The sequence below is a fragment of the Kryptolebias marmoratus genome, linkage group LG5 (genome assembly GCF_001649575.2).
Source record: "Kryptolebias marmoratus isolate JLee-2015 linkage group LG5, ASM164957v2, whole genome shotgun sequence".
In the NCBI taxonomy this organism is placed as follows: Eukaryota; Metazoa; Chordata; class Actinopteri; order Cyprinodontiformes; family Rivulidae; genus Kryptolebias; species Kryptolebias marmoratus.
In genome coordinates this window covers 19,413,155-19,440,881 of record NC_051434.1, presented here as the reverse complement: position 1 = coordinate 19,440,881, position 27,727 = coordinate 19,413,155, and the positions used below count along the sequence as shown (strand labels likewise).

The window sequence follows — 27,727 nt, the reverse complement described above, 5'->3', positions numbered from 1 at the left end:
GTTTTAATAGAATCTGTCTAGAGGTATAAAAGATATTTTGCTAACAGACATATAGTTGAGTTCAATATTAAGGTTTAATGTTTTAAAAACATTTATTGCTCAATCAGTAGAGCGCTCAAAGCATGTGTTGGGGGTTGCTCTTAGCTACTACCACACCAAATGTTAGCTCAATATCTGTAAAACTGACTGAGTTATACATGTTTTTGTGTTTACTAAAATTGCTCACTGTGGCGGCCATCTTGAATTGGGTTGGATTCAAGAGCTGTATTAGCTGTATTCAGACTTGTCTGATTTGTTGGTCATAACTATTTTCTCTGACCCGAAGCTGTTTGAAGAACTATCTACAGCTATCTAAGATAGTATTTCTCCCTAGCTTTTCCTCAGAACCCCCTTCCAAAATGGCTGGAATATCCCTTTAAAGCACAGATTCCCTCCTGATGCAGTGATGCAGATGAAAAAAATTACATTTTATTTTTCATTCTTCTGTTGGTTAAATTGTCATCCTCTGCTTGTTTAAGTAATGTAATTACCTTTATCCTTGGAGTCCATGATTATGATCAGATGCCGAGAAGTAAAATAGAGCCGGAGTGGTTCTGGTCCTCTCATTTAATCAGCACTTCACATAATCACGTTTCTTCTTCCAATTAAACTCCATCTGCCCAGAAAAGGCCGTCCTATAGGCTGCGCTCATCAGTTAAGTCATGTTGTAAAACCCACTTCAAACGAGTGACTTTACTGCGACCTCAAACGCACAAAGATCCAGTAAAATAATTGATTAGGTCAAACATTAAAGATTATCTGTGCAGCAGCCTTTGTCTGCTACTGTCAGCCCAAAGATAAAACACGTTTCCTTTAACCGACCATCTCCCTCTGATAAAAATACAGTACTGCCTCAATCAAGGGAAATGGTCATCTGTCCTAAAAAAAAACAAACAAAAAAAAACTGCAAGAACAAAAGTTCATCTCTGTTTTAGAGTGAAACTGTGGCAAAGAATTATCACGTTTTTTGTGCTGCTGAAAAGGATGAAAATAGACAAATGAAAATGACAGAAAAGCAGGTAAAGAAAGAGTTGAATTTTGGTGTGGTAGTAGCTGAAAGTCATCCCTAACACATACTCAGAGCGATACACTTTTTCTAAAACCATTGGGCTTAACTGCTGGTGTCAACCCTGTCTGTCTGTTGGCAAAATACCTCAAGATTCACTGGACAAATTTTTATAAAACTCATAAAAGTAGCCGTTGGACGTGCATCTGCAAAGGATTCACTTTTGCAGTCAAGTCAGTTCAAGATGGCCACCACAGCTATTCAACATTAGCCAATACAAAAATGATATTGAGAGTCATGCCCAACACATACTCAAGGTGTAAGATTGCACGATATGGCCACACATTTCCATGTACAAGCTGTGTAAGAAGCGTATAGAGAACCAAGATTTAAAAGAAATGTTTAAGCTGCTGCCAGAAGCTCATTGGGGTCACCATGGTAACCACACACCTGTGTTTCTCACTCCCTGAAAGCACTAGAAATTAAGCCTCAGAATAAAAGTCTCTTTGCAAAAACCAAAAATTTTATTAAAAAAAACAATAAATTCTGAACCATAAGTGGCAGACAGGACTGGTTGCCTCGCATGTCAATCTTTAGGTGCCCACAGTTTTTGTGTTAGAAAAAAATATAGTTAAAAAAAAAACTGATGACTGATGGTGACACATGTGAATTTTTATGTTCATACAGTGTTTTATGTTTGAGATATGGTTAGTTAAGAACACTCTTCTCTTCTAGTTTTTAATATAATGTTTTGACCAAAAACAAAAGCAAGGTTTATGGAAGCTTGGGCGTGTGCTCTCTGCATTGTGGGGGATTTAGGAGAAAAATGAAGTCCGACAGCAGTGAGAGACACGCTGGCTCGAGCCACATGTTTTAATGTATAATATGCATTTTTATTTCAAAGCTGTGCAGAGATACACACACACACACACACACACACACACAAAATACAAAAATAAATAAATAAAAATTAAACAGGACATTAATAGGGGTGCTTCAGTGTTTATGTACTGGCACTCTTAATAAAGCTTCAAATTTGGTAACATACACACATCAAACAAAATGTACAGCTCACAAAGAACCGAAGCATCAGTGTAATCAATTTGATTTATTGTTTTCTGAGTATCTTCCCTCTTAAAAAAATCTATCAAGACCTCACTGCAGGCTTTTCACTGATTTACAAGAGTAAAAACTCGAACTTAGTTTGCCCTTAAAAAGTTCATTTTTCCTTAAAGATAACTTTTAAATCACTTGCTGTTTTTTTTACTTTGCGACTTGTATTTGCTGCCCTGAATAAACCAAAAGGAAACTTGACTCTTCAGAGCTGTAACCGGCAGTCATTCTAATTGTAATAAGGAAGCGATTGATACGCAGCAGCTGCATCCTGTGACCGACGCTCTGCTCGGCTATTTGTCTCTGTCAACTCCCCCTCAGCCCACCCATCCTCCGCATCGGCTTGAAAAGCTCTGGCACCCTCAGCCCCGATGACTGCGGATCACCGGGCCCTTTTGTCGCCGCACATGTTGTGAAGCCCTTCTGGTCAGGCCCGGTTTGACTTTTATTCCTCTCTGTAGACGTGAAGTGACACTTGAAGTGGCAGCTGGTTGGGCAGGGCCCGTGGAAAGCCTGCTGCCATCAAGTCGGGGCCGTGCCTCGGGGCCCGCTGCAACATCTGCCTTCACAATCGGCCGTGGAGCCGCGCCAGCACAATATATTCATGCCACCGGACGCCAGCGTCATTCAGCTGGGCAATCATCCTCTTCCTCTGTCTTGTCTCTATCTCTGTGCTCCTTTGCAGCCTAATAATGAGCTATTAGGAAGAGGCCACCCTGTAATCTGTTTTTCCCCCAGCTCTGAATGAGCACCAAAAACGTGTATTTGGAAAATTAGCAACTTGACCTCCTGATTATACTTTATCAATGAGAGGCAGTTTAGGACTGAAAATAGGAAGGGAAGCAGGTGTTTGACTGAGAGGAGAGAAATGTTCTCGTTCCTCCTTTCACTGATGGTTTGGAAGAACTTGGCTCTGTTCGTGTCACTCTTTGGCAAAGTTTGGATTTTTTTACACTCATGCAACTCAGAGCTTCCCTTCCCAACACTTCACTGATTCACTGATGCTCCTTAGTGCCATTTAAAGTCTGTGAATGTGTCAGAACACTTTCCAAAACATTTGGTAAAACATCAGGCCTATATCTAGTTTTACTTACCATTTTATTATATGTATTTATCACCGGCTGATGAAGACAAAAGGGCAATTATGTTTTTGTCCGTGTCTAAGTGTGTGTGTCTATTAATTACCAAACTATCTCATGAAGTACTGGAGGAAATTTAATAAAGCCATCAGAAAGTAATCACTGCCTTTACACCTTCAACTTATTAACCTTTGGAGTCAACACACTTCAAGATGGCTGCTACAGCTAATTGACATTAAACAACACAACTCAACTCAACCTTCAGCTCAATCAATTTGACAGATATTGAGCTAAATTTGTAGCAGTAGTCGTTGAGAGTCATCTGCATTCTGCTCTGGACATCACTGCGTGTACTCAGTTACACTTCTGCAAATCCTTGTCAGTAAACAGAGCTCACTGTTCCATCCACATGTAGGGTAAAGCTCTATCATGCAAAGAAGACATACATGAACACATGCCCCCCTTCTTGGGCCAGAGCTCATTTAAAATAGACAGAGACAAAGGGAAAACGTCATTGACATTAATAAAGATGCATCTCCGCTTCTTCCTCTTGTGTAAAATTTAAGTTAAATTGTTTGTATTTATGAGTGTCACCATGCTGCGCATTTGAGATGTGGGACTGTACCATCGACAAGAAAGTCTCGCCTACACACCCCGGCTCGCTAATAGGGTGTGACACTGTCAGTCACAGTGTTACAGTAGATTTACTTAATAACTGCAATGCTCTGTTTCTAGTTATAGCATATTTTGATGGGAAAACTGTTCTGTGGTGAGATGAATCAAAATTTTGAAATTGCTTTTGGAAATCATGAATGCCATGTCTTCCATACTAAAGAGAAGGAGGGACCATCCAGCTTGTTATCAACACACAATTAAAAACAATGCCTCTCTGATGGTATATGGGTGCATATATGCCTATAGCATGGGCAGCTTGCATATCTGGAAAGGCACTGCCAATGCATAAAAGTATATACAGGTTTTAGAACAACATATGCACTCATCTAGATGACGTCTTTTTCAAAGAAGGTTTTGTATATTTCAGCAAGACAGTGTTAAACCACAGACTGCATCCATTACAACAAGATGGCTTCATAGGAGAAGAGTCCAGGTGCTCAACTGATCTGCCTGCACTTCAGACCTCTCACCAACTGAAAATGTTTTTAAAATGTGTTACTGCTGTAAAATTCAAAATTTCCTATAGGACAATTCATTAGTAAATATTTGATATGTTTACTATATTTCATTGTGAATAAAATATGGGTTTATGAGATTTACAAACCACTGCATTCTGTTTTTTATGTACTGTACATTTTACACAACCTCCCAGCTTTGTCAAAAAAAGGGGTTTAAAATGTTTGCAGTAAGACGAAACCTACAGCTTCTGTTTCAGAACTATGATTAGATTAAAAGCAGTATAAGATTTTCAAGGATCACGACTTTGTCCAGTCTTTTTTTTTTTTGTAACTTAATTTGTTTTATTGATTTGAAATTTCAGAATCTATGGTCTAATCATTATGTAAGCATAATACTGAGTAAATATTAAACTCAGAGGATGAAATGTATATGTTCTTTGAGAATTTAAAATAACCATTGAACACTTAAATTCGTCTTGGAAAGTAATCTTGGGCTGGAAAAGTCATACTGATGCCGTTTAATTTGCCACTGATGATCATATAATGTGTTTGAAAAGTCTGACATTTGTAATGAGACTATTTCTCATCATATTGCTTAACAGTGTCAGAGTAAAACTGCACACCTCAATTTGTATTACCTCTGTGTGTTTTTCTTATAGAAACCAATGCGTTTGTGTACTCTGCATGCTCCACTCTACAGGACAGACAGAGAGGATCCTGTTTTGTTGGTGAACAGACGGGGTGGGGAGGTGAGCAGGAGAGAAAAGACTGCCTCAATAAATCCCAGGCAGTCTCATTGCTACAACATTGCAGTGGTTTGGTGGTGTCGCCATAATTCAGCCAGCAGGGTTGATGGGACCACGCTCTGAATGGCCCAGATAGCCTTCGCAGACCCAACATGGCATACAGTGGTGGAACACAGCCACAAATCACCAGCACCATCTGACTCCCATTGTGTTCATAATGAAGTGCAATCTGGTTTACAGTGAAGTATAAAGGCCCACAGTTAAGGATTAGCTAAACACATCGGCTCGCTTTGTACCTACCTCAGCAGCTACCCTCAGGTTTATCATTTAATCTATTGAAACACACTTTTCAAATGAAAGCAGGCAGATTCGGACCAGTTTTTCAGTAATTACCATTTTTCATTAGTACATTTTCTCTTAGATCTGGACACATTTTCTGTCAGAAAAGAGCTCCTGTGCAAGTGTCAAAATACATGTCTTGCTCTCTTGAGATGAGTCGAGGACGACCAAGAGAAAATCCAAAAAGGGTTTAAGCAGAATTTTTTTTTTTAAACATGTTCAAAATTTAGGTGACAAGGAAATGCCAGGAAATTGACATCAGACATCAGACATTACTCATTCTTACACTGGATCTGTCCTCCACCTCTCTTCTGCTTCTGGCCTGCCCCCTCTGCATCTAAACTACTATCAACCCTCACTTTGTTTTCTTTGTTGTTGTTGTTTACTTTGTTTTCAGGTTCCTCCTTCCCAACTTTGTATATATGTAAAAAATAAGAGGGTAAGTACATGCATGTTTCCAATGTTAGATTATTTCTGGTTACCAGTTGTTAACACTCTTCTCTTCTAGAAAACTGACCAACAAGCAAGGATGACTCCTCTCCCAGCTTCTCACTTGCACCTGTCAAACTAACTTGTCTTGTCAATGGTTCTAATTTGGGTCCATTTAGTTCTGTAGGTTTGACAGACACCTATCTCCAGGAGTCAGTGGCTGCGAGGCGGGGTACACCTTTGTTCAGGTACCCAGTCCATCACAGGGCTACATGTAGATAAACATTCACTCACATACATAGGGACAACTTAAAGTCACCAAAGAACCTGACTTGCTGTTTGGTAAAGTTTTTTTCCAGCACGATAACGGAGACTACAAACAAGATTCAAGAATGGTTTCAGGAACACAACAATGTGTGTGTTTTGGCCTTCCGACTTTGCAGATCTCAGTTTATTTGATCATCTGTGGGCTGATATCATGGCAGGCATCCGGAGGTCCAGTGGAGACCATGCCTTAATGGGCAAGTATTGTTTAATCAAGTCATCAGTTCAGACCCTCATTTATTTAATTAATTATTTACTTGAGCCCAATTTTCATTATAGTATAGTGGAAATGGAACAGGTTTATCTAATTGGCTAAAAACTATTCATCTATAAAAGTGCTTGAAAAAGTTTGTTGCTTTTTATATCTATTTCTGGTGCTTACATGGTGAATAATATTTATACAAATATATCTAATTGTACATTTTTGCGATTGCATGGTTGGAGGGTTCAAATAAGCTCCTTTGACTTTTGACTCTTCATGCACTGTATTTGTATCTGTAGTATATAGACTTTGTTTTATTGTGCAAAAACAAACAAACAAACAACAAAAAAACCCCAACAACAACTCAGTATTATGTTCATGTTTATACATTATTGATTATTTTAGTGATTTCACAAGTCAGCTATGAATTTTATGCAAATGTTAAAATGTATTCCTATCAGTAGTGTTGAACAAAGTGGTGCGTACGCTCGTGCGCGTGTGTTTATCTGTCGGTTGCCAAAATATCTCATGAACCACTGAACAGATTTTAATGAAACCTTCAGAAAGTAATCATACAAATATTTGGAGTCAACCTGATTCAAGATGGTTGCCAGAGCTAATCAAACTTAGTAAACAGAAGATGGCTGCAACCCAGCCAGTTTTACAGATATTGAGCTAAAGTTTGGTGTGGTAGTAGGTGAGAATCACCCCACGAATATAACAACAATAACACCTCCATTACTCACATTCAGCTTTTTCATTTAGGCTTTATTTTGGTATAAATAAATAATGACATGGTGAGATCTGTTGTGTATTGTGTATCTTTGTAACTTGAGGTTAAATCTAAATAATTTTAAAATCTGGTAATGATAAGATCTTTTTAAAAATTACTTGATATATATATATATTACAATTTAAAGAGGGTGAACTTTTCCTGTGATTGTAAATGTCCCTACGTTCCACCCTATTCATCATCAGTGGATGTGTGTTGTGTTATTCAGCTGTATTGTAAAATGTATGTTACTTTAATGAGCTGCTGGACAATGAATTCCCCTTAAAAGAATAAAAAAGTATTTCTCAGTCTGAACTTTTCTATTTTTATTCTAACAGTCAACAGACAACAATCTGTAAATATCTAGGACCTGAGGGGAGCAGCTGCTGTAGGATTTAGAGGGAATGTTTTCCCATTCTGGTCTGATGGAGGATTCTAGCTGTTCAGGAGTCCTGGGTTTCCTTTGCTGGATTTTTCATTTCATGATGCATCAAATGTTTTCAGTTGGTGAGAGATCTGGATTGCAGGGAGACCAAGTCAGCACTTGGACCCTTCTGAAATATGTCTTGAGAGCACATGTTCTAAAACCTGTATATGCTTTTTACACTAATGGTGACTTTCCAAATTGGTAAGCTGCCCATGTACCAGAGGCACTAATGCACCACCATACCATCAGAGAGGTAGGCTTTTGAACTGTGTGCTGATAACAGGCTAGATGGTCTGTCTCCTCTTTAATACAAAATACATGGTACCTATGATTAAAAAAAATAAAAAATAAATAAATAATCTGACCACAGAACAGTTTTCCACTTTGCCTCAGATCATTTTGCATGAGTTTTGCTCCAGAGAAGATGGAAGGTGTTCACATCTGACTTCTTCTCTGCCCGATGGAGCTTTAACCATCATCTGTGGATGGAACAGTGAACTGTGTTCACAGACAATCTGTGGAAGTGTTCCTGAGTTCATGCAGTGATGTCCAGAACAGAACCAGACCTGGTTTTAATGCAGTGGCCCCTGATGGTCGAAAGATCACAGGCATCCAACATTGACTTTCAGACTCGTCTCTTGAGCTCAGAGATTTCTCCAGATTCTTGAAATATTTTGATTTCAAGAATCACCAAAAGATTGATTCTTTTGAACAACTTCAGATGATGGGATATTCAAAATCATCCCAGTTTTCTGTAGAAGAACATTATTAGGAATTTTTTCCACTTTTTTTAGATACAGACTGGTGCACATCTGCCCATCTTTACTTCTAAGAGATTCAGCCTCTCTAACATTTTGTTTTTATATCCAGTCCTCTTACTGACCTGTTGCCAGTTAACTTAAATTGTAGTAAAATGCTCCTCCAGCTGTTTCAGATTGGTAGTACTGTTAGTGTGGCACTCCTGTCCATACTTTGAAGTGTGGTCCTGCTGTTTTTTTCTAAAAATGGTATAAAAATACTTCAAACACTTAAAAGTTTTACTATGTTCCATTATGAACAATTATTTATGAGTTTATACGATTTTCAAATCATTGCTTTTTTTTTTTTTACATTTTCCACAATATTCCAACTTTGTCATAAGTGAGATTGTAGTTGACTTTGAACATGTGAACAGCTCCTTTTAAATGTTTTATGTTTTAGATGAGTCAGCAAGGAAGACTGTGACTTTGCTGCAGCCCCAAACCTGTGGAGCCTTCCTTTTTCAGTCAAGTGAGCGAAGTGTCGAAGCTTTGAACACAGTTCAAGACACATTTTTGGGTTTTCGTTGCATTTAATTGTGTTGGTATTTTAATTAGTCATCTATGAATTTTGGTTCTATTTTTGAGGCTTTCTCTGGAGGAGCATCTGTAACTGATTCATTTTTGGAGACAAGCCTATTCAAGATGGCCGCCACACCCTATAAACATTAACCAACACAAAAATTACTATAACGCTGTGAATTTTAGAGATGTTGAGCTAAGATTAGGTGTGGTATAGTAGCCGAGAGTCATTCACATACTCTGAGCATGACGTCGTTATTTTCAAGGTTTGACCAAAACCACTACAACTATAAGACCATTTCAGTCCAAAGCTCTGGCATGAAAGGCGGCGGGCGATATGCAATCCGTCAAGGAATACTAGGCCTTTAATAAATAAAGTTGATTTGATTTGATAACAACAACAAACTCCAAGACATAAATAGTGATGAGGTGTTTTTTTCTCTTCTTTTTGAGAAGCTGCTGTGCTGCAGGTTTGAGGGTCTCTTGTCAAAGGAAGGGGGGTGTCTGGAGTTTCCGGCAGCGGAGCAGCTCATTCATCTAAACCAAAACTGGAGCCAAAACGAAAATAGAAACATAAGATTCTTCAACGGCGCCTGTTTAAGAGAAGGAGATTTGGAGAAACTTCGGGTCCTCGAACTGAAACGAATGGTTTATTTGACCATTTCTCCCCCCCTTCTTCCCCTCATCCTGTCCCTCCCTCCGCGGAGGGAGAGTCTCTCCACTTGTGTTGGAGGCGCGCGGTATAAAGCGCACAGCCCAGCCGCTCGCGTCAGATCGGGAGTGCGCGCCAGGCAGCAGACAACCAGGACCCGAACCTGCGCTCAGCTATGACCCCGCTGCTGCCCCGACCTGGATTACCTCTGAACTAACTTCTACATGTCGCCCCCCGCTCCCTCCTAACGCTGCCCTCCCCCTTCCCCCCTCCCGGCATCCAGCCTCCCGAGCGGCTCTCAGCGCCTTCCAACTGCCCGTCTCCAGTGTCCAACTCTTTGCTTTGTGTCCTGCGGCCATGGGGCGCCTCGTTTCCCGTCTACCTGGGCAGCTGAGGGCCGTGACCGCGCTGTGAGGTGGATTTATGCTCGTCAGATTCGCAGCTTTGATCAGCCGAGGGACATTAGAGGAAGTTTGAGCTCCGGGAGGATGCAGGTGACGTCTTGGTGCGCCGTGTTCCTCCTGACACTTGCACTTTGCCTGGTGAGTTTCTGCTCATATGTTTTAAAGTCTACTTCGAGACGGTTCTGATGAAAAATAAACCCCTCATCCATCTGCTCTTGGTATTTTTTCCACTAAGAGAGGGAACACTTAACGCACTCCAAACCCAGCAGGAGGGAGGCACCTGCTCAGGGATTCTGCTTCATTCTCGTCTCCTCAAAATGTTAAACAAGCTGAAAAAAGTTCATCAACAAACTTTTTTTTTCCTCATATAATATTCTCTAAAACATGCACGAGGTGCGCCTTTTCTGTGCGTAAAAATACTAACTTTAATTTAATCCAAGCGAGGCCGAAGCAGAATGATAAACACAGGCTATTTAACATAAAAAACAAATCCTGGCTGAGTTTAGAGAAATTAAATCCCATAACTGATGTTCAAACGTGAGCTCAGTAACAGTGACTCGTCTCAAGGGGGCGCAATAATAAACCAAATCGCCACTCTGAGCAGCAGCTTTCACTGGAAACCACCACGAATTGAAACATTTCTTTTAATTGTGTACTTCAGCTGAAAAACCTCGAAAGTAATCATTTCAAGAGAACCAAAAAAGCAAAATAAACACTTATTGTGTCATATTGTGGAGATATAATTGTTTTTTACTCAGAAAAACGCGCCGTTTCAAGGCGAAATCTGCTGCTGTTTTCTTATTTTAGGACACGAAAACTTATTAGTACTCCTTTCCTGTGGTTGTTCTGTCTGGATTTTTATTTCTATTATTATTAGTATTGTAACAGTTGCTGTTTTGTGCCTTTATAATTATTTGCAAATCTTTCAAATAATTCCTTGTTTGTGTAAAACTAAGTTGTAAACCTGATGCTATTTTGCAAAAAGACAGAAGAAAAAAATATTTAAGATGTGCTTTTCTTTTTTTATTGCAGAATTACATTAAACAAAACAAAACCCTAAAGTTTACACCCTGCTTTTTATCCACTAGACACTCGCTCCAGATGTTTATTGCTATAGGACGTCTTTCTCTCTACTTTTTTTATTCCCACAGTTTGAATGTTAAAAGACATCAGGTTAAATACTTTGATGGGCTCACCTGTCCTAGATTTACAGCCCACAACTGTTAGAAAGTAACATTTTAACACAGAAAAATTAAAATCTCTGGATATGAGTTTCTCATGAGTGTATTTATCAGAAGTGTGATATCATTTTAATTATCTCTAACAGCGACATTCATCCACAAGGATGGGTTTCTCTTACTGCAATGGACAAAAGAGAAAAAAAATGAATACAATAATTTGCTTTTTGCATTTTTCTTAAAACAACACAATTAAACACACCTGAACACAACACCGGCCCATGATGGGAGCATCTAATTTATTTTATCTGTTATTTGTTACAGTTAAATAGCGGACAAACTACCAAGTTCATCCTCCTGTTTCTCCTCTTGTATCTTGGATCCACAGTGGGTTTAGTTTGGGGAAGTGTCTCGTTTCCGCAGTAAAACTTGTGCGCGCGGAGCTCTCCAAGGTGCTGAAACTGTTGAAACTCGTCAAACACGTAAAAAACTCAACATGTCGCTTACCACGGCTATCCGACTGTTATGGATAATAATTAATATTTGAAATAAAGATTTAAAAGAAGCAGCCTGCATCGTTTGAGCTCCTTTGGACACCAGCTTGCTGGAAAAAAAGAGATTAAAATCTGAGGCCACCAGAAACGTGACCTCCATTTTACCTATAACCTCTTTTTGTATTTTACAAGCATTAAACATGATCGTTACTGTCACTATTTGTCACAGAATGATCCCTATCTCGTGTGCAAAGTGTGTGTGTGTTAGTGTCCAAACGGCTCCCGCCGGTTGGTTTGTCCCTGAAATTTCGGAGCAGAAAAGCGCACGCAGACATCCGAAAACCTCCCCCTCCGCCCCCCTCAAACCCCTGTCTGACTGTGCAGCCCGGTAATCAGAAGCCCCCACCCCCCTCCAGCAGCGGGGATTAGGGGTGAACTTTGCCGGCTTTATGTCGCGTTAAAGGCTCTAAGCTTCTTGTCTTGACCCCGATGAGAGCGCAGCTGCAGGTGAACTCCTGCAGGAGCCACGGAGTTACATCAACACCTTCCTTATGGCTCCTCCATAACATTAGGGTTATTCTAAATTCAGAGTTAATTTTAAAGGCTTCTTTTTTATTGAATCCAGAGCATTTTAGTTAAATAAAATGTGAAATATGCTGCATACTCAACCTGTTATCTTTAAACAGCATTCAAATGAGTTAACTGTTTTTTGTTTGTTTGTTTTGTTTTAATTCTTCTTAAATGTTTGATTTAGTTGTATTTATTTTGTGTTTTACCATGCAGTTTTAACAATATAGTTGTAAATATCAGCTGACAGGTGTTACGGGAAAATGGTGTATTTCAAAAGTGAAAATTTTCAAAAAGACATTAATCCCAGATTTTCTTTTTTTTCTTTTTTTAAACAGAAATCTGCTCATTTTTGCAGCACTGATGGTAGTGTTTGGTGTGTGTGATTTACAGCTATTAGGCAAAGCTTGGGTGTGATTTTTACTTTTTTTCCAATTTTCCTTATTTACTGCCCTCCCTCCCAGATGTTTAGATTTTATGCCACCAGTTTGGCCCCTCAGCTGGCTCTAAGCCGTTCGTTGAATACTTCACTCATTTTTTCACCCCCCTCTGCACGCTGGCTCCAACCACTTCTCCAACCACCCCCCTCTCTCTGCTCCTCTCTCCTCTGGGATAGATGTGAGTGGTCCTACTTGCAGCAGTCATTGTATTCACATTAAAGTGTTATTATCAAACAGTGCAAATGGGGTCTGCAGAGTCAAGCGCTCCGCACGGTGGGGGGAAACAAGAGAGTCCCACAGAGATCAGCTCACACAGCCTGAACACCCACTGATCACCTCCATCCCCCAACCTTCAGTAGTCCACACACCTTTAAAGGAGCTTATGATAATTCTAAAAAACACATTATTTTTTAGTTAGAATCAAGAGCAGACGAGTAATAATTCAGTTACATAGTGGATGCTGGTGCACAAAAGCCCACATGCTGTAAGCCTGAATGCACACACACAGGTGGAACAAGTGGCAAACAAGTGAGAACTGCTGAGGGTCGCCTGGAAATGAACAAGTCTGTCGATTCTGACTTAAAACCTTTTAAAGCACAGCTGCATTACAGGCAGCGACGCTCAACTGATTTGAAGAGGAAAAAAACGGCCCGGTCTCAACCCGGTTACCCGGCTCTGTCCTGCTCACCAGCCTGTGCTCAGCAGGTTCTCTGTCCCTCAGGTGACGAGCGGCTCCCGGTTGTGTCAAAGAATTTTATTAACATGAAGGGTTTAGAAACTGGATCCAGGTTCTTAGAGGAGGTTCCATTGATTTTAGCAGGAAGTTCTGCAGTCAGAAACTTCCTTTTAAATTCTTTTTATTGTACGTTATCCTATTCACAGCTGCAGTCTCAAAGGTGCCTGAGCGGGGGTTTCATTCTCAAATAAATAATTTTTATCAATTCTCATGATTACTGGAACACATAACAGAACAATATTTGTAACAGAAAATTTAATTAAATTGTACAATTTATAATTTAAATAATTTAACTGTTAAAAACAAACAAACACCCTTTTATACATTGTGGTGTAATAAAAATCTTGTTAAAAATACACATCAAATCATTAAATATAGCAAACCTTAGAACCCACCAGATAAATCAAACATATTAAAGCTATTTTCCATTTTTTGGCTGTAAATGTCAGGTTAACATAAATAAGAAAAGAATAAAAATTGGCCAAAGACATGTGATGGTATTGCCATTACACAGTTTGTCCATCAGAGAGCAGTGAAAAGTTAGTTTTCCACAGAACACCATTCTACCTATACATATCAATACATCTCTTAGCTGATGCACATTTAGAACAGAATGGAAAAGAAAAATGATCCTCAGTAGCAGTTTTTTTAGGAACATTTGAACGTATACTGAGAGAAAGAAAACAACAGACGTTAAATGCAAACCATCTCCACCTTGGAACATTTTAAAGATCTAGTTATGTTTACAGAGGTAAGTAGACTAAAACTCAGATAAAGATTAAGGAATAGAATAAAATAACGTAGAGTTAAAAGAATGGAACGCCCTTCATTCTCACTGTAGCCTCTATACATAAACCTAGGATATCCTTTCTGGTTTGGTGAATCTACAACATTTTTCAAAGTAGAAAGGCTTGACTGAACCATGAAGAACAAATAAAAATGAAGTGAAATAGCAACAAAATTCCCAAACACTAAACCAGTTTTAAAGTCCATTTTAAACAGCTGGAGACTCATATTTTTACTCTAAAATTTGTTTAATTTTTTTATCTGGCTGCATTTTAGCTTTGACTATTTTTTGCTTTTATTTTTACCCCGTGTCTTAAGTTTTTGTGTGATTTTATCTTGACAGGCGCTGTGTAAAAAAATGTACTTGTTAACAAAAATACAGTGTACAGTGTAAAATAAACAAATTGATCTAACAGCTGTTTTAGATCTATCTATCTATCTATCTATCTATCTATCTATCTATCTATCTATCTATCTATCTATCTATCTATCTATCTATCTATCTATCTATCTATCTATCTATCTATCTATCTATCTATCTATCTATCTATCTATCTATCTATCTATCTATCTATCTATCTATCTATCTGTCTGTCTGTCTGTCTGTATGTATATTAAATTGACTAATTGATAGAAAATAATGGAAAGCTACTTAGTAGCGTTGAGTTAGAGTTGAGACACTAAACTAAATACATCTGTAAACATTAAAAATGTCCTGCTTTTGTTCACTGATCCTCAGCCTCCTCCAGGGGGGGAGGAGGATCAAAAAAGTTAATAAATTTTTAAAATCCTTTTGCTTCACGTTCTAAGCATTTAAACAGTTCCTTGATCCTGGACCTTTTTTCTTTTGTTTTCATTTCAGTATTTTATTGGCGTGAAGTGAGAAAAAAAAGCTGCCCCTGTGAGAAAGGGAAATTAGGTCTGAAGCGTAATCAGAAGTGAAAGTGACGGCGCGTTTGGAGCTGCCTCTGACTTCCAGTCGAAGGGCTGCCGTGGGGCTCGATGCTGCCGAGCTGAGCCAGCGCGTCAAGGTGACTCCGCTGCAGAGCGCCTTTCCTTCATGAACTGTAACCTCTCTGATTGCGCCTGTGAGTCCTGGATCGTCTGATCCGAGCTCAGCCTCCCCATGCGGCCCCAGCAAAACACTTGACCTTGACGTCTGCACATAAAGTAAGCGATTATTGCGCCTACCGCCGTGTTTAAATGCCGCTTCTCTGCATGCATCGTCGCAGAGGTGGCCATTAAAACTAAAAAAGCTCCAAAATCCGAAAGATTTACTTCGGCCCTGCATCTCTAATGGTCATAAATTTGAGATAAACTGACCTTAAGTATTCACAGCTGTAAGTGTGTGTGTGTGTGTAGTCCATGTGAAAAGGTAGGACTCTGTGATTAATGACTGCAGCCGCTCTTTCTCACTTCATACGCTGGTCTAGACTTTCAATTGCACTCTCAGTTCAAAGGTCAACTCTGGAGCTGATTGTTGAAGGGCGTTGTTCTCAGAGAATCCAGCCCTTGCTTTCGACCTGGGTTTGATCCTGTGGGAAGTCGCATCCCCCCCTCCACCCGCTCCCCTCTCCACACAGAGCAATCCTTTTACAGCGAGGCGTGTGACACCTTGATAGCAGCCCTTTGAAGCCGGCCGGGGTAGAGAAGTGTCTGTGAGGGGAAGGAAGCAACTCGATAACCTCATCCAGCCTGCTTTGCATGTGCAGGTATTCCATTGACTCGGGTGTTCGCCGAGTCTTGGCCTGTCACGGCTGCAGCAGACCTCTGCAGTACTTACACCGCTGTCTTAATTCACATGAGAAGATTCAAAGTTTTCTTTTTGTTTTTATGGTTTTCAGACCACTCTGCATCCACCTCTTTTTTATAACTTATGCTGCTTTAAATGAGGTTTAAACCTTTTACATAAATCTAAATATTTTATTTTGTTTGTGTGTCTGTCTGTTAGCAAAATATCTCATAAACCACTGGACAGTTTTGAATGAAACTGGCAGAAAGCAATTATTGGATGTTCATCTATAACTGGTTAGCTTCTGGAGTCAACACCATTCAAGATGGTCGCTGTAGCTTAAACTTAAAAAAAATCAAAAATGGCAATATTTCAATAAATTTTACAGATATCAACCTAAGATTTGGTGTGGTAGGAGACAAGATTAATCTGCAATATATGTTCTTAGTGTTAACAGATTGCGCAAAAGCTTTGTTTAAAGTTTTGGCGCTTACTATTTGGACTCAATATTGTCTTTCTTTTTGCAAAATATTTGAAAACCCACTGCACAAATTTTAATGAAACTTTCAAGAAATGGTCACTGGATGTACCTCTAAAAGTGATTAACTTTTACAGCCAACTCAATTCAAGATGGCTGCCACATCCAACTCACCACACAGAAATGGCTATACTTTTGTCAGTTTTTCACATATTTACATGGCTTGGTCTGGTTGTAGCTAAGAGTCAAACACATACTCCAAGTACTACTTATTGCACAATATATTTGCTTAGAACTTCTATCTATCTCCTGAACCACTGGATGGATTTTAATTAAACTTTAATAAAGTAATCAATGGATGTATGTCACAAACTGAATAACTTTTGGAGTTAATTCAAGTCGAGATGGCCACCACAGCTAATCAACATTAGCCATCACAAAACTGGCTATAACTCAGTCAGTTTTACAGATATTGAGCTAAATTTTGATATGGCAGTAGCTTAGAGTCATTCACGAAACCTACTATAAAAGTGACGTCTCGTGATACTGCTCATGCATAAACATTATCTTATAAGGTTTGACCAAAATGGCAACAATTGTCCTTCTCACCATAAAATGATCTTAGTCTAAACTCTGGCATGAGAAGCGGTGGGTAATATGCATTCCTTCAAACAATAATAAAACCTTTATTTTATAATTGTTTCCATGTGGTTATTTAGAACTGAACTGTTACCTTTTTAGGTTGTGTTAGTTGTAAACCAAATGCCTCCATGTACAGTAGAGTTAAAATCACGATGTGAATAATATCGTTTTAATTAGGGACGGTAATACCAAAGCACCGAGGCACATCAATTTCTAATTTTTTTTTTTTTTTATCATTTTTTTTTTGTTTCTGTCCATAGTTTTGAGTTCCTACTCTTATAGGTTTGGAGAAACCCACACATCCAAACATCCAACCCGGGAATAGTGAGCAATGACTTTTGGTAGAAGTTCATTGTACAACAAAATTTGCCAAAAAAAAAAAAAGTGAAAAAATTCCCATATAGACAACAATGGGATTGCTTTGTTTAGAGCTCTATAACTGAGACACATGTTCAACTTTTGAAATATATAAATTTACCAAATTGTTTTGCAAACCTTTTTATTTCCACAGTCTTTACACCTATTCTACACTTTATACATCAAAGTGTCTTCTTTCACCCAGCGTGTTTCAAGTTATATAACCTGTGGGTTTCTCTTAAATCCACAGAGAGAGTGCAGAAGCTCCCATAGACTTGCGCTGAAACTAAACCTTATTTTTGTTTCTAAAAACTAGAAGTGAAGGATCATTTTACCTTACCATGCCTTCTAAATAAAAAAACTGTCAAAACTGACATGTGTAACAACCAGATCTTTCCTCCACTTTAAATTACTAGTCCTGCAACAGTTAAATCAATACTTTTTAAAACTGTTGTCTTCTTATGATGTGTTTAAGGTTTTTTAATTGGCACCAAAAATTTGACAAATTTAACTAAATTGCACATGTGTAATGATTCAAAATATTTATCATTTTGAACTGATACGTTTCAGTCGTTTAGATTCAGACGGATCATTAGTTATTGCTCTTTAAAAAACAACATTTTCCTCATTACTCAGATCAAGACAGTTTGACAGTTTTGCTGAACTTTTTCAGTCGTATTTTCAGGTTGGTGAGTCAGAAATCTCCTATAAAAGACGTTTACTTAGACTCAAATAAAATATAAATGTTTTCTTTGTTTTCTATATGTTCTCGCAAATGCCTTTGATTTGGAGTAAAAATAAGTTATAAGTACATTTACGTGCACATTCTTTTTTACACCATAGATGCTGTTACACACAAATGCGTCAACACAGACACCAAAGATGGCTTATATCATTCTTTGATTTCTCATGTTTTCACCATATAATTTTAGATGCTTTAATTTGAATCTTTAGAGAAGATTTTCCACAGATGTTGTTTGCAAAGTTTAACATCTTACTAACATAACTGCTCACTATGTTTGAGTATGATTATATCTGACACGCTGCGGACAGAATATAACTTTGAATTTATATTTGAAGATATGAGCATTGCGACGTGCCTGTACAGTTCACAAACAGTGAAATCAGATGTATGTTCTACAGGCGGGCTGTGTTCAAAACAGTAAATGCATAATAAAATAAATTTACCATTTAAAAATATATGTGATAGAATGTACAAAAATCTCACTGACATGAAATTACCATCATACAGTCAATTCAAGTAAAACTGCACCTTTTGCAAAATTCTGAACAATGTGTTCAAAGGTTTATTGTTCCACTCTACTGAAATGTTTAATAATACAAAAAAAAAAGACAAGAAAAAAGCTTTGTACATTTTGACACTGATTGCAGTTTCCAACATATATGACTATATTCCTACTTTTAAAATGCTGGAGAATGTATTCCTATAGAAAAAAATAAATAAAACATTACTAAAATCCTGTCTCATAGATTTAAAGTACAAATTATTTTCAGATGTAAATTCCATAAACAAAGACCAGCTGCTTGAGTGCCACTTGCTAAGAGAGGATTTAGTCCTTGGCTACAGCAGAGAGGTGCTCCGTGTGGATTAGGAGCTGTGTGGTGATGGATTGCCTTGGTTTCGAACCCGATGATGGGCCTGACTGACCAGTGAAATAGAGTGGGTTACGATGCTGCGACAGAGGGTGGAGAAATGCTGGAAATGGCAGCGTCGGGAAGAGTGTGTTGGGGACAGCGATTCCCTCTGCTGCCTCGGCGATGATGGAGCTGCTGTTAGAGCTGCACACTTCGACGGTCTGATAGGAATTACGAGCCGTGTCCGTTATCTGCTACTTAAGATCTTTCCATCCTGTTAGGGTACAGCGACCGGCCATGTGGACGCTGTCGCTTTGCTCCAGAGACGTGTGGAAGACTTTAAAGAAAAAAATAAAATATAATCCATGAGTACGCTCATGTGAGCACCCAAAGCTTTGATTTCAGTTTACAATTGTGAGCTTTTTGTGTGTGTTCAACAAATTCATATAGGGAAGGGTAGAGTGTGTTCAATTAGATCTAATTTAGAGCTGACTTTAGGACAAGTCTCTCAGTATAAGTCAGTTTTGAAAACAATTTTCATTCACTTTGATTAACTTTGGTAAATTACTTCCACATTTTTATTTGAGCCTTAAACAAAACAAAAATCCAAAACACTCACTGTTGTCTAACGGAGTAATTATTACCCAATAGATAAGCCTTAAATAACAAAAACGTAATGAAAATATGAACACACAGAATTTTGAACATACAGTGACCAGGTGACAGCTATGTGAATCAACATCAATCAACACCAAAAAAAAAAAAAAAATATCTGAGGTGTATTTTTATCTTAGTGAGGGAAATATCTTAAACTGTAATACAGCCAACCACTAGGGGGCGCTTGTCCTTTGTGCCCTCAACTTTTAGTTTCAGGTCCTAGTTGTAATACATGTCAATGCTACCTTCCTCATTATCCTTCTGTTTTCGTGAAACTTTCAATTTACTACTCTTCCTGCAGCTTTAGAAAAGCCCATATTAAAAAAAAACAAAAACCATCAAAATGTGCAGCTCAGTCAGGAATAGTTTACAACATACAATAGTCAAAATTTGAGAACAAAAAAATAAAAATCTGCATAGACAACAATGGAATTTTGGTCAAATAAATGAAAAAACTCAGCCCTCTTTGGAGCTCTAAAGCGCAGACATACTTCACAGTGGAAACATTATTCAAAGTTTAAATGAGTCGCAGAAAGTTGGACTTTACATGACTGAACTTTCTGTTTCGAAACTCTCATTGACGTCCACTGTATCTAACTAGAGGTGGGAGGTAAAATCTATTTTCAGATGCATCGCATTATCAAGGAGTACGAAATACAAGTGTACCGTTACCATGGTGACCCTAATGAGACACTGTCAGCAGCTTAAACATTTCTTTTAATCTTAGTTTGCTTTGCATTGTATTTTGCAGTTTATGTGTCAAAACGTCAGTGTTATATCAGCTTAAAATAGCTTTTTTTTTCACATCAGGATCAGTATGATTGATTTGACAAAATTTTGTGCATCTGTAATTTGTAATCTAATATTTCCTCAAATTGAATCAATCCAATTTTTTCCTGACTTTATAAAATTATTCAGGTCCCTAACATTGAGCCTAGCAAGTCTTATATCGACCCCTAAAATATCCCTACTGCAAACAAAAGATAAATGCAAATGTTTCTAACTGGGTTGAGACTGAATCAGAACAGTTAGAATATTTGGGATTATAATGTTAATCTTTAAAGTGTTTGCATAAATGTGACTTTTAACAGTTGAACTTCAGTCAGTGTTCATGACTTTAATGGGGAAGCAGCTGATTAACATGTGCAGAACAAGAAAAACAAGTTATGCAACTTCTCAACATTGATGCAGACAAATAAAGATGTGATTTAAGTGCTATTCTTGCCAGCCTTTACTAAGTACAGCTACTGTCCCGTGTCCCACATTAATGCACACCTAACCCATTTAGGTTCTTAGTGTTTATGTTGTAGCCAATGAATAACACTTTTCCTTCGCAAGGTGTATTAAATGCATGAATAGACAAGAAGCAAAGTACTAAAACGGTTTGTTGTTTCCTTTTTTGTGACTGTAAGGGCCTACTAACAAAAAATAAAACAGCTCAACATTTCTATCAATATTTGCTTCAGTGGTGGCCAGTAAAATCAGACCCTTACTGAAACAGTAGTGCAGCCCCACCATGCCACTGACCCAAAATGCATTCAGCATAATGTTGCCTCCAAACTTTAAAGCATGTCACAAGATCTCAGTCCAATCCAGCCCTTTTGTGATGTGGTGGAACAGGAGATTCACATCAAGGACGTGCAGCTGCCAAGCTGCAGCAACTGTGTGGTGTTGAACTCACCTTGTTGAATCTGTTTCACAAAGAATTAATGCAATTCTGAATGAAAAAGGGGGTCCAGCTTGGTACTAGTACCTAGTAAAATGTCTGGTAAGTGTATGTACAAAGCAGTGATGGCATATTTTTTTAAGATGTAGCAGTGTTTTCTGTGCTCCCCTTGCTATCCCCTGCCACCATGAATGACAGGTGTGTGTGTGTTTGTTTGTCTGTTAGCAAATACTTCATGAGCCACTGGACAGATTTTCTTGAAACTGATCAACTTGAGGTGTCAAACTGATTCAAGATGGCCCCCACAGCTAATATAACATAGCAAACACAAAAATGACTGTAACGGTCAGTTTTACAGATTTTGAGCTACAATTTGTTGAGGTAGTAGCTCAGATGCATCCCTATCACATACTTTGAGATCGATCCCACAAAATCTTTGTTTAAATCATAGGCATAAATGCTACTTTCATTTTAAATAAACTGACATAATCCAAGAAAGCACTACCGGTAGTTTTTTTTAAGAGGAAAAATCAAAAAATGAGGAGCCTGATATTCCTCAACCAGTTCTTTTTCACCTCTGTTTTATATTTTGGTCTAGAAATGAGTGAATAATGTATTTTATTGATTAGACATAAACTGACATAACAATCTGTTACGCCTCACTGAGCAGCAGCTGTTTTGAACCGCTAATATAGATTTTTTTTTTCTCAGAACATACTGTATGTAATGCAGGGGAACCTTGTTGGCCACTATAACAGAATTAACAGAAGTGGCTGTAATAATAGAAAATGATTTCCACTCAAAAACCACTTAAATGCAGTTTATCCTGATTGAAAATTAAATATATTACAGGCACAGAAGTTTGTATCTTTTCTGTTCGTGGATCAGTATTTGGTGGGATAAACTCTTATCAGATCCCCGTTGAGGCAAATGACACCATCACAGCAACACACTCACAGCCGCTCTGGAAATTGGGGCTGTATTGATTTTACAAATTACAGTTCTATTCTTTTTTTTTCACATCACAGACCTTAGAAAGCAGCCCAGAGGGGGTTTCTGTCCCTGGCAGCTGTCAATCACTTGTCAGTGGGCTGAGAGGAGGAAGAGGAGGAGGCTTCTTGTTCCTCACATCCTTTCTCTCACCTCTTTCTGTCTCCTTGCCTCCTTATCTCTCCCTCTGACTTTCTATTCTCTGCATTCTCCCCACAGACTCACGACTCCTTATCAAGGTGGCCCCGACTCCCCATCCCCCCACCTTCACAGGAATCAGACCCACCCCTCTTTATTGTTTGCCATATTTCACTGTCCCCCCCACCCCCTCCTATCACTCCATCGCCAACAAGTCTGATTGTCTACCAAAGGAAGAAAAACATAATTCTGCGCAGGGTCTATTTTATAGTAAATAGACACTTGTATATTTTCTTGTTATCAATCACTGTTTTTCTGCACTGTTAGCAAAATAACTTGTGAATCACAAAACAGATTTTTGTGAAACTTTCAGAATGTATTTAATGAGTTTATGTTCACAAATGATTGACCTTGGTACTCCACCCAATTCAAGCTGGCCACCACAGTTAACTGACTTAAGAAAACAACAATGGCTATAGCTCAGCCACTTGTACAGATATTGAGCTAAAATTTAACGTGGTAATAAAAAAACATTCACCCCAGCACATAATGTCAGCGCAACATTCTTTGCATAAAACCTTGGCATTAACTGCTGAAGTTAACCCTGTTTCTTAACAAAATATCTTGTGAATCACTGGATTGATTTCAGTGAAACTCTCAGAAAGTAATCAGCTGTATATCTACAGCTGGATAACTTTTAGAGTTAACCCAACTCAAGATGGCCACCACAGCTAATCAACCTTACCCTACACAAAACTCCTATAGCTCAGTGAAATTTACAGATATTGAGCTGAGGTTTGGTGTGTTTACAACACATACTTTGAGCACAAACAGATAATATGAGATATTGCAACATCACAAGATGCATATTGTTATTTTTAAGGAGGTGATGATAGATATGTTGGAATGAGGCAGGCGGTACTATTTATATCTCACCTGATGTTCAGTTTGTGTTGCTTTTAAAGCAGCACACCAGGCTGGAAGGCCAACAACAGCACAAATGGTAAATGGCTTGCATTTATAGTCCAAGGACCCCAAAGCGCTTTACACTACAATCATTCACCCATTCATCCACACATTCACACACTGATGGTGGTAAGTTACATTGTAGCCACAGCTGCCCTGGGGCGGGCTGACAGAAGTGAGGCTGCCATCACACCGGCACCACCAAGCCCTCTGACCACCACCAGTAGGCAAGGCAAGTGAAGTGTCTTGCCCAAGGACACAACGGCTGAGACAGTCGGAGCGGGGAGTTCGAACCAGCAACCCTCCGATCACAAGACAAACCCCTACCTCCTGAGCCACTGCCGCCCACAAAGTCCTCTCCTGGAATTTGACCCTGAACAGCTCAGCTGAGCTCAAATATAGCACAGCGCTTGGTGTGTTTGGATCGTTTTCTAATGTTTATGTCGTTTAAAATGACAAATGACTGCTAATGACTAAAACATTAAGGAGAACTGTGGGCCAAGTATTGCTTCTAAGGAGGAATATAGATAAACAAAAAAAAGTCAAGTTTGTGGAAATGAACCCCATTGGGATATATATATATATATATATATATATATATATATATATATAATTAAATTAAAATGTTTTTTTTATGTAGATGGATAAGAGTTAGTAGAAATGAGGCTCCTCACGCATTATTGACTTATTTACTTTTCGGTTTTTTTTTTTGTTTTGAGTCTTTTTTTTATAATTGTATTTTAATTAAATTTTTGCCAAGTATCTTGTGGAGTTCAAATATTTTTGTTATCCTTTATCAAAAAAGAAAAAAGGTAAATTTTCATTGTGAGTTTTCCACAAAATAAAAAGAAGGGATGTGAACAAACAAATTTAAGTATATAAAATGGATAAATGTAGAAAAAGCTCAAAATCTAAGTGAAACGATAACAAACAGTTGTTTTTAATAATAGTGCCCAGTAAAAAATAGTGATATTTGTGTAGGTTAGTAGATTTTCCTCCTTATTATTTTCTGTGTCAGATTTGTACCCTTAATAAAAAACAAAAAAGCTTAATGTAGAAATCACATTTTCACATGTAAAAACATGTTAAATTAACATTTGAAACGTGTTCTGCCCAGGTTTCATTCATGACTTTTGAACATTTTTACCATGTCAAAAACATTCAATTCAAATCTCCAATTAGTTTTCTAATCTGTAACATTGTTTTATTGTAAACATCAAAAACAGAAAACAGTGAAATGTTCATTCTTGTTGAATGAAAATGAGCCTGCTCCTGATTCAGCTGCATAACGTCTCCCATTAATGGGAGTGTTCCGCTGGTTTGAACTTTCTGCCTGTCATTTCAACCTGCGTCTGTCGTTCTGCGTGAGCTCGAGCATTTATCAGATCACTTCCTGCTGATGGGACTTCCTGCTAACAGGTAGTGAGGTGTCTCAGCACTAATTCGTCCTGTCGCTGTAATGGATTCGCTTGGCTCTCTGAGCTTTGGGCCTGCAGCTCGGGGAGAGCGCGGCCGATCTGTCAGCTCTCACATGCCCCTGCTTTAAATGGCCCCTGCTCAGGTGCAACGTCATCATGGTGATATGCAGGAAGTCTGTTAGAGAGCTGACAGGAAGTGAGACGCTTAGGATTATGCAGAGAGAATATGTGCAAAACCAGGAGGTGCTGTCTCATCTCCTCAGGAACATTTAACTCCGCTGGAAAACTTGTGGGTAAATTTAGTTTCCATTCCCTGAGGAGATGGAACAACCCCCCTCAATGATTTGATACAGACTGAACAAAATAATTATACATCAGTTAGTTAGAGTTATAGCTATTTTCTGTTGGCTAATATTTAATAGCTGTGGCAGCCATCTTGAATGAAAGTGATTCTAAAAGTCAGTCAGCTGTAGAGGTACATCCAATGACTACTTTCTGAAAGTTTAATTAAAAATGGTGCAGCAGTTGATGAGATATTTTCTAACAAACAAACAAGGTCTCCAACAGTTCCAACGTTTTAAGCAACCATATTATGCAACTAGAAGCACTTGGAGAGCGCAAACCTCCGCCAAGGCCATAGGATCATTAAAAAATTGTAGGATTGTGAGCTAGGTCACTACCAAAATTTAATCACTTGTTTTTTTGTGACAACCCCAAGATTTCCTGAAAATTTCATCAAAATCTGTTCAGTAACAACCAGCACCACCAAAAACAAAACCTCCTTGATTGTGAATAAAAATATAAAGCTAATACCACACCAAGTTTAAGCACAACATCTGTAAAACTGAATGAATTGTATCCATTGTCTTTTTTTAAACTGAGCTGGTAGTGACCATGTTTAATTGCAATGACTCCAAAAGTTAATCAGTTGTAGGCGTTCACTGAATGATTATTTCTTGAAATTTTTATTAAAGTCTATCTAGTTGTTCATGAGATATTTTGCTAACAGACAAACAAAGTTGATTCCAAATACTTAATGGAAAAAGTTTAAATAAATATCTTGTACAATCTGCAAGCACCTAGTTATAACTATTCTTATGTTTTTTATAGTCAGTTGGCTGTGGTGGCCATCTTAAATTGTGTTGAATTCAAAAGCTAATAAGTTGTAGTTGTCCATCCAATGAATACTTTCTGAGAGTTTCAATAAAATTCATCCAGTGGTTCATGAGATATTTTGGTAAAAGACAGACACAAGAACACACACATACGCACACACATAAGCACACACACACCCATGAGCAAACACATTATCATCCGCCTTTGCCTTTCGGCTGTGAGAGATAAAACTGAAAGTGAAGAGAAGAGGAAGCAGAGGGGGCATGCTGCAGGTGGTGGTGGGGGTGTTAAGCAGACGGGAGAACAAGCTGGGATGAATTGTTACTTTGGGTGAGGAGTAGGGATGGCTGGCAGGCAGATGGATGGTTTTATCAGAGGGAGCATGGTCTGCATGACTGGCTGGAAGAAGCATCTTTAACAGAGCAGGTTTTGGAGCACAAGCCACTCTAACTCTTAACTCATCACATGACCACTGGTCAGGACCCTCTGTTGACCGTTTCCCACAAACAATAAACCATTAGCATCATTTTAAAAAGGGAGGTAACATGTATAGAAATGGTAACTGAAAGTCTCCAACATGGGCTATCTGCATAATGTATGGAGCAAAGACTCAATATAATGACAACAGAATTTGTTTGTTGGGGATGACTCAGCTACTACCACACTAAACAGTAAAACTGACTGAGTTATAGCCATTTTGTGATAAGGATGAATGATGCATCTTTGTTTACTTCCAATGTAAAGAAAATGAAGTTGTAGTATTCTTTTTACAGGCCATGCCATGTTGTGTTTTTGAAGCCAGATTTTGTGCATTTGGGATGTGGGGCTAAAAGTCAATTCAACTCACCCGCTGACATTATAATTATGTTGTTTTTTTAAGCAAAAAAGAATTAATTACAGCTGATGAGAACTATGTGAATTAATAGAAGTCAGAAAAAGAAAAGTGTTTTTTATTTTCATTTTTTTAGTGAGAGAAACATACCACCTGTTTACATAGACTTTAAATTTGTACTGTAGCCAGCAACTAAGGCAAGCTAGTTTTGTTTTGGCTTCAGTCTTCACCTCTGTCACTACCATAGAAGAAGGAAAAATGAACCAGACTGATAAAGTACTGGCCATTAGATAATACAGGGACTTGAAAACAACTAAAACATTGACCGTATCAAGGTCTTTCAAGGATTTGTCTGTCTTAGTTTCTCTCAGACAAACTTCTACTTGTTGTATCATACTGTTACCAGTTGGGTACAGTCTGAAAAAAATAGTGAAATAATCCATGTAGACCAGTCTTTGTTGTGCTGGAGCTATTGTTGGTTATTTCGCATGTTGTCTTCTTCCCTTTTTTGTGGTCCATTGAAACAAAGTGTCTATCAAAGACTGTATACATCCGGTTGTAAATAAAACACTACTGTCGGAAGTGCAAATGTTTGCATTACAACACAAAAATCTGATAATATATGAAACATTCCAGCTTAATACAAGTAATATATTACAGCTATATCAGCTGACTATATATCTAGCCGGGGAGCTGATGTTTTGGAAAAATATAAACCAAATATATCATTCTGTGGCCTCAAAAATGGTCCTTATAGGCAAGATTTATTCAATTTGCAGACAAGCTGTTGTAGCATCCTTTCAAGGTATACAGGTGCTGGTCATAAAATTAGAATATCATGAAAAAGTAGATTGATTTCAGTAATTCCATTTAAAAAGTGAAACTTGTATATTATATTCATACATTACATACAAACTCATATATTTCAAATGTTTATTTTGTTTAATTTTGATG

At 38.3% G+C, this 27,727-nt stretch overlaps 1 protein-coding gene across 1 annotated transcript in view; it reads left to right on the top strand.

The window, feature by feature from the left end:
• Positions 1 to 9,648: 9,648 nt before the first annotated feature.
• Positions 9,649 to 27,727, top strand: part of nxph1 (neurexophilin 1) — a 63,274-nt gene continuing 45,195 nt past the window's right edge. The window contains exon 1 of the mRNA XM_017430671.3: positions 9,649 to 10,122. Within this exon, the coding sequence (XP_017286160.1) occupies positions 10,069 to 10,122 (54 nt within the window). The 5' untranslated portion in view covers positions 9,649 to 10,068. The remainder of the gene's footprint in view (positions 10,123 to 27,727) is intronic.